The 13862-nt window shown below is 37.2% G+C and overlaps 1 protein-coding gene across 2 annotated transcripts in view; it reads right to left on the bottom strand.

Moving 5' to 3' along the window:
* Positions 1-1085: 1085 nt before the first annotated feature.
* Positions 1086-13862, bottom strand: part of TERT (telomerase reverse transcriptase) — a 30719-nt gene continuing 17942 nt past the window's right edge. Inside the window, exons 9-16 of one of the 2 annotated variants that reach the window (XM_056482846.1) lie at positions 13676-13789; positions 11904-11975; positions 9921-10106; positions 8613-8739; positions 8260-8321; positions 6397-6521; positions 5862-5999; positions 1086-2199 (exon numbers count right to left, since the gene is read on the bottom strand). In XM_056482846.1, the coding sequence (XP_056338821.1) occupies positions 2096-2199; positions 5862-5999; positions 6397-6521; positions 8260-8321; positions 8613-8739; positions 9921-10106; positions 11904-11975; positions 13676-13789 (928 nt within the window). In that variant the 3' untranslated portion in view covers positions 1086-2095. The remainder of the gene's footprint in view (positions 2200-5861; positions 6000-6396; positions 6522-8259; positions 8322-8612; positions 8740-9920; positions 10107-11903; positions 11976-13675; positions 13790-13862) is intronic. The other variant, XM_056482848.1, reaches the window with a different exon arrangement.

Genomic DNA, 13862 nt, shown 5'->3' with positions numbered 1-13862 from the left:
CCATTTAAACCCTCCAGCAAACTCCACTTCCTGAGTGGTTTGCAGCACTTGCAGCACAGGCTGAGCAGGGAGGTACGTTCAGTGGTTTAGATCTCAATCTCTCTACTTACCTTCTCTTAAATACTGAGACCTTAACCTTCACCACAACCTCTCAAATATTTTGAAATTTTCCCAGCTGTACAATGATTGTTGAAAACCCACATTACAGATTCAGAATGCTCCTAATTCATTTAATATTTCTAGATTCAAGTTATTCACTCCACCCAAACATTTCCTGTCAGCAGTTGCTGTTTAACACACTGCCTTGCTACCAATTAAGTAGAATATATTTTACCACCATAATGGATCACACTATTTCTTTTAGAACAGTTCTGTGCCAGAATAGCTTTATGGAATATTTCTACCTTCCCAACATTATAAGCATCTATTTTTAGAGCAAAAACTGTATGCCCCTGCTATGGTTAATGTATTCCTTACACATATAGTATTTTCTTTCCAATTACCATAAGCCACAGTAGCAATTTCAAGTTTTCAGTACAGAGTGCCAGCTCTTCTTCAAATCTCCAAATTCTCCACTTGGTAAAACAACACCAGTTTCAGCTTTTCTTTCATTTGCCTTTTTGAGGGAAGGATATCTTAAATGAAATAATCCTCACAGCTACTCTTTAAAACTGATGACTCAGCCAGGAATTCTTGGGAAAGACAAATAACAGAGAATTGCAAGCATTACACAGTATTCATTTTTATAAAACTACACCTTCAGCGGAGACCACATCTTAAGTTTATATTCACACAGAGAAAAATGGGCTAATCCAAGCCATTGGTGAAGCTCACATGCCCTCTGTTCTCCATGTTACACCACCTTGCTGTCTCTTCCTGCCACATGATCCATAAAATAAAGCTTTCTGACCTGCCAGACCTCTCTCATGCAATATTGTCCCTGATAGTGCTCCCTCATCCAGTATCTCTGAAGACCACTGAGAGGCATGGGGCTGTTTAAATGTTTGAGCTGATGGCTGGAGAGAGAGCAAGAGTGTTGTTCTTCATCTCTAGTAAGAATTTGATCTGCGACTTATTTTAAATCTGTATGACTGACTGTACATTCTGAATTGAGTTACAATGTTAATGGGCAGACTGAATACTGCAAATCAGTCACTGGTCTCTTTGTTGGGGGGGATTTGCCAGGGATGAGGCAACCATGACTCCTCTAGGCAACCTCTTCTAGCATCTCAACACCCTCACAGTAAATAATTTCTTCCTTATATTGAATGTAAGCCAACTCCCAGTTTAAAGCCATTCTCCTTTTTTCTATCACTATATATCCTTGTAAAAAATTTGTTTTTACAGAGCCAGAGATATGCAAACAGAAAAGCAATATACCTGGTATATTATCTAATTGAGAACTTTTGTTTTGTAGGTATAAGTGGATCAGCATCATTCTATACAGCACAGTAGTAAAAATATCACTAAATATTCAAAATAAATAAAACATATATCAAATAATCAGCTTGGACAGTGAAATTTTGGCATATATTGGCTGTGATCTGCAAAGCATAAAATTTCTAGCCTCTGCATCTTGTCATGAAATGCATTTGCCCTGTGTAGGTAACTGCTTTCATGACATAAACCAGCATATTAAAGATTACTATAAAATAAAAGCCTTGGAAACAAATACATGCTATTACAATTAACCAACCAATTTATTATAAAATAGTCTGCAACACAGAAGTTATAAAAAAAAACAACCTTCAAGATAACTCATTGAGCCAAGAAAGTAAATAATTTTGTACACAGTTTAATGACTCCTTCATCAAGAAGATGCAAGTCATGGAACATAACCAAATAAATTACTTCAAACAGCCTGTGGGTTTACAAAAAAAAAAAAAAACACCACAAACAAAAAACCCAAACGAGAGGTACTAACAAAACTGTCTGCTCTTTTTATATGCTTGTATGGTATCTGAGAAACAAACACATAAAACTTCTGAGTGAACTTGCTTTTGGCCCACTTTATCAAAATAAATTGCAGAGAAGTCACCTAAGACATAGCATTTATTTTCAAACCTGAGAAAATTATGAAATAGACCTCAATCAGTTAGTCCAGGATAGCTTTGAAATCTTGACAAAGAGATGGTTCTGTCACTGCCCGCAGTAGTGCCACAGTATCCTCTGGGATATTCCTGATGAGCTGCCTCTTACCTACCAAAATATTAGAAACAATTCATTACAACTGCAAATAACTATTAATTCTGGTTTAGGGATAATGCTAATGAAGAAATTAAATCAATACTAGCTAAAACAAACTAAAAAGTTGAAACACCTAGAAAACAGGGACAAAAAAAAGCTATAATAAATTATGCTACTGTTCTTCCACACTTAAATCGGGCTAACAAATAAAAAGGTTCAAAACTGTATGTGTAAATATTAACAAAGAAAATCAAGGAGCAAACTCCTTCTACTTTCTGTTTTTGTGACTTTTTTTGTTCAGATTTGAGAACTCCATTAAATTTTGAAAAGTATAAGCCCATTTGTTCAACAACTGCCCACCAAATAAGGCCTTCCATTAAACCACAGTTACTTTGAAAGACTGAATGTCCCATCAATAGAAATATAGACAGTAAAAAGGACTTTTTACAGGTTAGGAAGAACGTGTAAAATCCTAGCAACAGTTTAAGTCCATCACTAAACAGAGTCGGCAAAATTGTCAATGGTGCAGAAAGCTAGAAGTACTCAATAAACATTTTCCCTGTATCTGGAAAGGAGACAGATGATGTATTTATATCTTATCATGATAAGGAGAGTCTCTTGCTCCTTTACCCACTGGTAATAACAGGAGAGATGTTAAACAATAACTGTGTTTTAAATACTTAACTCTGAAGAATGATGACAACTCATGACAAGCCTGATGTTGATATTTAATAGGTTTGGGAATAGTGGGAAGAACTCCTCTCCAAAACCTATGAGCTTGATACCAATTCCCACTGAGTGTAATGGAAAGGCATGTGCAGGGACACAAGAGAAAACCAAATTTATATCAATTCCTGTCAATAATATGATCTTGCAGAGGTAATAGGCTTTATACAGCCAACACAAGCTCCAAAATGACAACAAAATTTGCAGCTGTTAAGTCAACACAGATGCTTTTACCAGCCTTATCTCTGTGCTACAGATTACTGCAGCATACAGAGATACTGAGCTAACTTCACAGGATCCCACCTGAAAGTCAGTGATTTCCCTGTCATGACTACTGGTATCCACACACGCTACCTGATTTCCACAAGACAAAACTTAAAATATCATATGGAGAATTAGCTCTGATATCTCTACATAATTTTTAGTTCTCTAGTAACCTTCTCTACAAGATGATGTTCTGATTACAGTAACATTATCTAGGACTAGGCCTGGTGCAGGGCAAACAAAACTAACTTGTAACTGCATAGAAAACTACCAATATCTCTGTAAATGTATTTTAATATTGTACTAAATTCAGAAAAAAATATAAATATAAATACCACATGTAATAAGGGACCAAAAAACAGCCTTCACCTCTGCCAGAGACTTTGGGGATACAGAGATAATGATGCCCCTTCACACCAAGGGAATGCATGTGACTCATCACCACGAGATGTCTTGGTACAACTCCACCAATTATAGTATCAACCCTTGCTGCACTGGTGAAACTGGACTAGTGGAAGTACAGGTAAGATTGCAGGGGGCTATAAGCAAATGGAGAGATAGTATTTGAATTACTTGGATGCCAGTGATCTGTCAACCAATCATAGTGAAAATTTCCATCTTAAAAGTTTCATAGTAAAGTCACAAGTCACAGCCTGCTAATTGTTCAGGCAGCTGTTAAGCAAAGATTTCTGAAGCCTTGATCTCTCAGTAATGTGCTTGAAGTCTCCGATATTTCCAAAAGAAACAGACTCTGCAGATAAAAATAGTGGGTTATCTTCATACTATGGATGTGAAGAACAGATTCTGCCTCAGAGAAGGTAAGATTTGTGAAAGAATAACTGAAAATTACTCTTTTCAAGAGAACATCTCTTTTTATGACCTCTGGACTTTTCCTGCTCCACCTCCAAAATACTCAGGAAGTACAATATTAATAGGCTTCCCTAGGAATTTAGGAAGAAAGATTATTCCCTTTCTTAAGGACAATTCTCACTGCCAGTGAAGCCAACTGACAGGTGGCCAGCTTTCCCTTCCTTGGTTGGAAACTGCACAGAGTTAGGCCTGGACCACATGCAAGTTTCAGTTCAGTATTCAGTTAGGCAAGCAGCTCTATGGGTACAGCAGAAGGAACCTACTGACAACTGCTAGTCAAACTGGGAAAACTTTGCTTTTACTTCCCAGCCAATCTTCCCTGGCATCTGTGGTGGTGTGCCTTTGTGGACAGCAGAGATCACTTTTACGGCTGATGCACACAGCCATGGAAGGTGAGACTCTGCTGAGCAATAAAACTGCCTGGAGCTGTGCCTCCACCCTGAAAGTATTGTCAGATTAAACAGCAAAGCACAGAGAAGGATGGAGGAGCTTTGGCTTGGATTGTGGTCTGCCAGTCAGATACCAAGAACAAAACCTTTAGCATTAGAGATGAAAACTCAAATGTGCCCTGTATGGATCTTACAGAAGTGAGGCAGCTCTCAGGGAATCCATTGTCCTACTGGTTGCGTCTACTGCATTCTCTGCTGAGTTCTTCAGCCACTGTCCCCTCCAAGTGAAGCAAGCAGCCCTGCCCTGGTTTCTTAGCAGCAGTGGGAGACTTGGGGCCTCTGATTTTGGTGTCAGTGAGAAACTCAGGAGGAGCTCCTCTGGGAAAGGCTGTTGGAACTCTGCTCCATACAGAAAGTCCATAGCTCTCAAGAATGTGGCTGGCAAAATCCAAACCATCAGTTTCTTTCCTGTGAGTGTTGCTGTGATACATTCACACTGCACCACCAAAAATCAGGCTCTGCACTCAGGCAGTGCTACAAGCCTTTGGAATAGGAAGGAAATGCTCCCTTCCAAAAGGAGAGCTGCTTTCTTTTTGGGGCACCCTACCTCAGTGCAGCTATCAAAGGAAGCTTAGGATACATTTCAAATCAAATAGGTATTACTCTGGAATGAGAATTTCTTGGTCTTGCATAACAAAACTGCCCAAGCAACAACTCAGAGTGCAAATTATAGAGTCGGCGTCAAGAGTCTGGCCATCACCACAGCAAAATTCATTAATAGTACAGGCTGCTTCAAAAAAACCTCTTGTTGTCCACTTTTAATATCTTAAAGCTGAAAGTTCCATTATTTATGGGGCTGGCCTGCAGGCAGACTGCATAACTGTTTAAGGAAAGAGCTACCCAGGGGCCAGGGACATAGACAGCTTCTTTTACCAAACAGAAGTGTCAGAGATATACCAACACCACAACTCTACAAGAATACACATGCAGTGGAACCAGTGCTTTTGTTTCCAAGTGACCCTGGTGACACTTTTCTGGGTAAGAGTTTAAATTGTAGGAGGAGTTTATTTGGTAGCCAGTTAATCCACATTTTTTTAAAACAGAAGCTTGAGCATTTATTTTTCATTTTGTTAAACCTGCTGGGAATACTTACATGATTAACACAGTCTTATTAAGCCTTCTGAACTGTACAAGTTTACTAAGAGCCAAGCATCAGCTGTCCTGTGAGAACAAGGCTCTAGAAAAACATTTTAATCTGCCTACTTAGTAAACTTGAATAAAATCAGAAAGATTGTTAATGTATATCTGAGAACAACATTTTTGGATATGAAAACTTTTTAAATCCATTATTTTATAAGTTTTATTACAATTAATCAATAGACAAAATTACAATAGACAAAACTGTAAAAATAGCTGAATACTTACAGACTTTTAAGGATGTAAGCAGACATTTGTAAACAGCTTCATGATTTGACAGTTTGACAGTGAAGGCATGGTAGCAGAGCCATTCTGCTACCTGAATAGGGAATATGCCAGATACACCTTTGTTACCTTCAGCAATCCCTAGATACAGAAAAGGAAAATAATGTAACTGAAAATGATGAGCACTAAGAAGTATGTCCAGTCTCTCTCTCCTCTCCTTCTATAAAATCAACACAGGTTTTTTTACTAGAAACCTGTGTAGTCAGTGAAGTCTTGTACATCAGCAGAAAACAAAAAACTAGCACCTGAAACTGAATCTTCAGAAAACTGAGTAAGAAGAAAAATGCACTGTGATTCTTATAATGCACTTCACAATATTAAATCCTGATTTTAAAATTACACCATCAGACTGCACATTCAAGATGTTCCATACATTTACAAAAACCCCCAAACAAATCCAAACCCACTAACAAACAAATCCAAACCCACTAACAAACAAATCCAAACCCACTACTTCATTGCCATTAACATCCTATACCTGCATTTATTGTTTTCAGGACAGCATAGCAGCATGACGCAGTCTGAGAGATAATCCTTAGGAAGAAATAAGGATTTTTTCTAACTTGCTGGTTGAATGGAAGTTGGAGAACACAGGCATGGAACCTGTTCACAAAAACAGCCTATTTAATCAAAAGTCATTTACATTTTTAAGTGAAACTATGCCTACATAGATTATGCACTACACAAACATCAGTCTTTCGCTGTATCAACACTGTTACTGCATGACACCTCTCCCATATATACACATTCCTGGAATGTCAGACATATAGGACATTTGTTTCTAAATTATGCTGAAAGAGGATATTGAAGCCATCTGCCTTGGTAACAGACTTCTCCTCTGAGGACAGCATAACTGTGCTATGTGCAGGGAAAATGAAACTACCCATTGTCACCAATTCCATACCACAGACCATGCCACCAGAGAACACTCACATGAGAGAGTGTGAGAGGAAGAAAAAAACAAAGCAAAACCCCACAGCAAATTTTGTTCACGTATGCAGGAAAATAGACTTCCAAATGATTCAATAGATCAGGATGCTTGCTCCTTTGCCTATTTAGAAGCCAACCCTATAGGAATTATATGTATTGTATGCTTCCTTACACCTGTTTGAAAATATTTTAAAACTGCTGACTTTTTTTTTACCTTCAGACTCTGGCATTAGAATCTTGCTTATGCTGAATATGGCCAATTAAAATGTTGTTTTTTAATTAATCAACAATGTATATACTTGTTTAGTAAATTAACCCAGCATATTGCAATCACTTAAAGAAACTGTGACATTTTCAATATTTAAAGGATAGACCCAAGTACCATGCTGCATAATAGGTTTTTGACTGATTTAACCTGACATGCAGTTATCATGGTGGACAGTCTTTTAAACAACATATGAAGGCCACTGTTAGAATGTTACCATAAAACCAAACAGAAGTAACTAAGTGATCATATCTATCAGAGAAAAATCTTAAATCACCCACAACACAAAAGTTTAAGAGCTGCACACAGTGCTGTACTAGACAAACCCAATTACACTTCTTGGACAAAAAATACAGCTTGAATGTGGACCAAGATGAATTTAAGAACAAAACCAAAATGTCCCTTCATAACAAATGCGAGCATAGCAAAAGAGCAACATCTGATTTCTGTGAAGAGTGAAGAACTTGCACATTTTCTGTGTTAAAGCAATAAAAACACAATTACTTGCTGCTGCCAATCATTCAAAATTTTCTATGTTCATAGTTTAGTACGTTCTTCAAACTTACTTATGAGTTTCGATTTCTTTCCCTTATCTTTGTTTAAAACATTCGCTTCCTCTGCTGATCAAGCCCAGCTCACAAATGCCAAGATACTACTAGCTAAGGAGCAATTAAAACATTGTCAGCAATAAGAAACTGCAATTAACTTGGTAGAATGAAACCTTACTTTACCTGAAGTCATACTGGTCAAAGTTCTATATGACTTTAACAGATACAAAGTTCTAACTGACCTAAATATAAAATGATTATTAAGGCTGCTTGTAATACTCCTGAAGCAAAACAGGCTGGTTATCTTGAGGTCAGCTGTCAAAACCTAGACCCTGAACATCCCTTTGGTGAAGTATCACTTAAACACACACACCAAATATATTCCTGTATCTGAAACGTAACAGTATTACTTAAGAACAGTGTTGAAATGAGAATAACTTGACCTACTACTGACATTTATGACTGCACACATCACACATATATATATATACACACACTGCACACTCACATGGCATACTTTTTTCTAATTCATAGCTCCTCCATGTGTCAAGAAAGAGTAATGAAATGCTAACACTTTCTTCAGAAGACAGTGACCTACCTGTAAGCCTGTAGCAAAAATATCTTGTAGATGTTAATGAGAACTGTTCTAAGGCTGTTGATCTAGAACAGAACAGAAACAGAGCTATAAGAATATTTTAGCATCATAATGGGATTTGTTGAAGATCTAGACAAAAAACATTTTATGCTAAACTTTAAAGATTTCTTTTATGCAACTAACTTAACAATGTTGTGAAAGGATCACTTCTGGAATCCTACATTTTATTTTATGTCAACATTTCATATTATGTGGATTTCCTCTCAAGATAAACTTTCATGTTAGAACTCAAAGCAGTTTTAATGCTCTTCATCACTAATCACAATATTGCGAAACATCCATTTTCATATTCCCACCTGTAAATCAAGAAATAAACTATGACATTTCAGTTTGAGGACTGCACTCAGTTTGTATTTCATGTTTTTCCCAGCTGTTATATTTGAATTGAAGGAAAGACTTGATCTGATGGAAGTACAGGTGTAACTAGAAAAAAAAGTAGAAAAGCAGTTAAACTCCATGGGCTAATAGACTAAATTAAATTCTGTAAAGCAAGCCTCATTTAATTTCCCACGTTACAGAGATTTCCTGCTAATCAATGAGCCAATAGCTAAACAACGACCATAATTAAATTCAATGTTGAAAGAGACTAGGCCCTGTGTCATAAAGGGTATTAGCTAAGGGCTGACTTCAGTTCCTCAGGGCTGAAAAATTCACCCTGCTAAAAAAAGCCAAATCAATAACCTTAAAAACAAATGTATTTAAACAAACTAAATGTATTTCTTAAACACATTGTCTAGCCAGAACATTATTAATTACTCCAGTGACAATCATCTTATCTACATCTATGATCCATGCAATGCAGGAGCTTAGGCTTGAAGGCACCTCAGTAAAGCCTTGAAACAAACACTGTGGTGGGCTTAGCAGTGCTGGGTTAATGGCTGGACTCAGTCTTAAAGGTCTTTTCCAACATAAAGAATTCTATGATTTTATGATTCTGATTAGTGTCTTCCAGACCAGTAGCATCAGTACCCTTTTCAACATAAACTGTTTCTTTCAAAAACTCAGCAAGCAAATAAATCTCTTTGGCTGTTGACTTTGGTCCTTTGCTATGGGAAACCATGTCATATAAATTCCTTTCCTAAAATGACCAAACTTTACTGTTTAGGAAAACTACTGAAGAACTTTACCACCCTAACAGTGGAAAACCTCCTCCTAATTTTCCACTTAAATACTTAAGGGCTGTTTATACCAAAAAATGGTCAATACCGCAGCAATATTATCCTTGAGTTTAAACAGTTCTTTCTTTTCAATCTTTAGCAAATATCTAATGCTATCTCTAGTAGTCCATATAAAGGATGTACACAACTTCTCAGTAGGATATATTATCCTGTCCTGAGTTGTGTGTCACTTCAGACTCTTATCTAAATGGCCAAGGTTGCTAGTTTAAAGAGAAATTCTCTTCCCCACACATTCTTTCCCATCTGAAGTATACCAGAGGGAATACCTCTGATGTCAAAAAGATTGCTAGTCCCTCTACTCTATACCAAATGAATCCCAATCTATTTTGCAATTAATTCAACTACACAATTCCCAACACACCCTTGTGCTTCTCCCACTGTGCACAAAATACTGGAAAGTTGACACTGGAGTGTGCAACTATTTACCTGGAGTAATCGCAGTAAACCTCAAGTGTTTTTATATCTAATAACAAACCACACCACGGGATCAAACGACAATCTGGCAGCTGTTTAAATTTGGAACATCCTGGGATATCATCAACAGGAAAATTCACCACTGTCTTATTTGGGTTTATTAAAAGGCCGTACTCAGGAATACCTGATGTTAGAGTCCTAAAACAGATATAAACAGTTAGGCTAAGCCCCCCCAAGCAAAGCAGACAAAAACTGGCACCATGCTGCAAGACACAAGATCTTGAACAAAAGGGCAGAAACCAAAGAGTAAAGGGAACCACAGCCAACTCCTCAGGTTAAGGAACACAGCTAGAAATAAAGAAAGTGAAGACATTAGAGGCAAATACATAAAATAAACAAACTTGAGTATTATGGAGAAAAAAATTTACAGATTAATGCAAATTAAGCACATCAGCCATGCAATGCTCGAGACAAGCATATGAATCGCACTCTTGGAAACCTCTGAAACAAAAATTACTGGAAAAAGACAGATGACAAGTTATTGCTTTTGGAGACTAAAAAAAAACCAAGGAGAATCCCTATAACAGGAACCTCACTTATCTGATGAAAAGTTTTGAACTTTGAGGGGAATATTTTCACTGCCAGAATGCCTGCTGATTACCTGCTATGTACTGGATCAACAGTGTCATAGACAAGGAGCATTTTGTCTTACTTGGCAATGTAATTATGTGCAGGCTTCATCCTTTCAAAGAGAGGAAGAGGTAGACTCTTCTTGGAAAGTCATAGTAGTAATGCTGTCTCCTCAAAACTAATTTATTGAGTCCCCTAGTTCTAACACTACATTAGGAAACACTGGTACTACTGCATTTGTGATAGAGAGCTGATAGGATCTGATCTATAAATAGTTCTGAAAATCTCACAGAAAAGGCTACTTCTCTACAGAAAATCAACACATCTGGTACAGAAGTTGACACAGAACAAAGATGCAGACAACTTCAAAGGGCAAAAAGGACAATATCTGCGCTGCTGCTGAAAGGATGTTACAGAGATTAACAGCTTATGGCCCTTAATGTTAGTTTGATTTATCGTTTCCAGAACTGTAAACCCACAGATCCCAGAAATTTCTGTTCTGATAAGGAAATGAGGACAAATGAAGTCTTCAAAATACACTATCCATTATTTCTTACAATTTATACTTCAAACTGTACTTAATTGATTGCTCCATCACCTTTCAGGCTCACAACTTTCTGACTGCGTCTTTCTGACTACTGGAAAGCACGATGCAACAGACTACACTGCACATGCTAAGCTTTTCTTCAAGACCTGTCCTTTGGATCCTTTCAGTTGATTTTGGCATCAGAACTCCCTTAGGACTGACTGTACACTCCTATTCTCAGTAACAGGAGCCTCTTCTGAGACTTAATTTTTAAAGCAAAGTAGTTCTGAAGCACAATAAAGAATTACTGTTTAAAAACTTGTGTGAACAGCATACTACCATGCTATTGGTATCTTCAGATACTCATCATGGAATGTTAATGACCAGAAATTTCTTAGCTATATTGGATCAGACCAGAGCTGCATTCCTTTCCTGGGAACAGAAAGCAGTACCATAAGTGCCCAATAAAAACATTTTGAGAATGCAAATAAGACATCTCAAAAAATTTTAGAGAAAATGGTTTCGAAAGACAGCTGTCAGGTGCTTTGGTTAGGCTGCAATACTAATTTTTGCTTGAAGCTCCACCAAGGTTAGTAGGTAGGCCCCTAATTCAAACTTAAGCAGGAGTAGCCCACCATAAGAACTGCAGCAGACTTAACTGGCTATCAAGAAGACAGTTTTAGGATTCTTCCCAAGCACAGGCTACTACCAAGGACTCCAAAACAGCCCTTGATTGCTAACTCATAAAATCAATACATCTATGTGCATAAATATGAAAAAGAACTGTGTAAAAGGTAATGATGCTTATTACTTTGAAGACTATGTCTCTAATAGCATACCTTAGAAAAGTTCTTGCCTTCATTAAATGTGGTGTAAGCAGCAAAAAATCATCAATAAGACGTATTAGGACTCTGTAATCAAGAAGAAACCAATGTTAGATTTTTCAATATGTAATCCTTTCAAAGTTTTTTATACATTTCAGAGCAACATGTTATGTGCCTGCCTATTTTAATTCACAAGATGGTAGAGGCTGATATGAACTCCAGATTGAGACTCATGAAGAAATTTTCAGTTTTGCTTCTTTCTTAAACATAAATGAAAAATTAAATAAAAAAGCAATGAGACTGGCTAGATGAAACATGAAGGAATTTACAACACACAAACTATTCCCCAGTGGCTTCCCTGGATACAGGGGCCTATACTTTTCCAAGGGAAAATTTGTAGTATCTTTCTCTACAAGACAAGGAAAATAGGTGCCAGACCAGGGATACAAGTAGATTGTTGATGGGCTCTAACTCTATCTTCTTCTATCTAATAACTTGTTCATGAAGCTATAGTTTGAATGTAAAACAGAAGACACTGTGAAGGCTGAAATTTTCCAACAGAATTCAGACTCCAAGCATGCCCATATTTTTCTGGTAAATCCTGCCTAGCAGATCACAGAGAAGTAGTTCTGGAGATGATGCACAGTCTCATCTTCAAAGCAAAAGTACTGCCATCACTGATCAGATCAGCTGCATCTTTGCCCAGCCAAGTCAATAACCATCTTATTCTTCTGACTTAAACGACATTAAATTATCAAGATAATTCAACAGACACCTAAGCAACATCCTAAAATCTGCTCTACATAAAGACAGCTGCTGTATTAAAGAGTGCCTTCTTCTGAACCAGTTTACAAATTTCCATTTTTTAAACACCCTTTGAAAGCAACAGACAGACTCACAGAGCATCCTCAAAAGCCTCTAAGAACTACTAGTTTTATAGGGAAATGTTTAAAATTCTGACACCCAGCAATCCTCCCAAGAGACACCAGACAGATGCACTTATCTAGAATATTCCCACAGTTCTTTTGAATTCCTTTGGGGAAGAATTCACAGCAATGAAGGGAGATGTTTGAACATAAGTTTCAGGATCCAGCTCATGACTAAATATGCTAAAATCCAGTATTCAGTTGGGGATCTGTTCATACAAAGGTGAAAGGAACCTTCAAAATTTTAACAGCTAATAAAGAGGTAAAGCTTTTATCAGGCTAGCTTTCTGTCAAGCTCCTAAGGAGCAAGAACATGCAGGGCACAAAGACAGAAGATTTACCAAAAATCACACAGGGCTTCAAACAAGAACCAATATATCCTATAAAAAAATCCGCTATAAAGCTCTGACCTTGATAAATGTTAAGATTTACCAATAGTTGATTGGTAAGCCTTCAGTCAGAAGCCTGGAGTATCAGAAAGTCTGTAACAAACATCTCATCTTGTCTGGGGTGAAAAGACCACAGATAATGTGGTAATAAATAGCCATAAACTTCTCAGAAGTACAAGATCAGCTTGTAAGACTGCTTACAGCATACCTAAATGTGGTGCTCTAAGAATAAATCTCCTACCAAAGATATAAGAAAGCTTCTCTGCATTTTCTTCTTAATCTTGTAATAGCGAAATTCTCCCAAAAAAAACAACCACTATTTCACTGAAGCTGCAGAGGTATTTGTGTGCACCACACTCCTAATTAAGTTGGAAATCCTTGAAATCCAAAATTAAACATCAGAGAAAACGACTAGCACATATACGACATATTATGAATTACTGTAACAGAGCAAAGAACAAAGCATCCCTACCCATCCTGCTTTATTCCAGAGAGAAATTTGTTTTCCATATCTCCATAGAATAAGCTGCAAAGTAAGGTTGACAAAATGGAGCCCTGTGGAATTCCACAGCACTGTAAGTAGTACCTACCAAAGAACAAAAGAAAACAAAAAAATCAAAACATGCAATAAGATCACAATAGCTGTTAAATATTTTTTT

This window comes from Oenanthe melanoleuca, chromosome 2 (genome assembly GCF_029582105.1).
Source record: "Oenanthe melanoleuca isolate GR-GAL-2019-014 chromosome 2, OMel1.0, whole genome shotgun sequence".
NCBI lineage: Eukaryota > Metazoa > Chordata > Aves > Passeriformes > Muscicapidae > Oenanthe > Oenanthe melanoleuca.
Note: the sequence above shows the minus strand (reverse complement) of the source record. Positions and strands in the feature narration are given on the sequence as shown.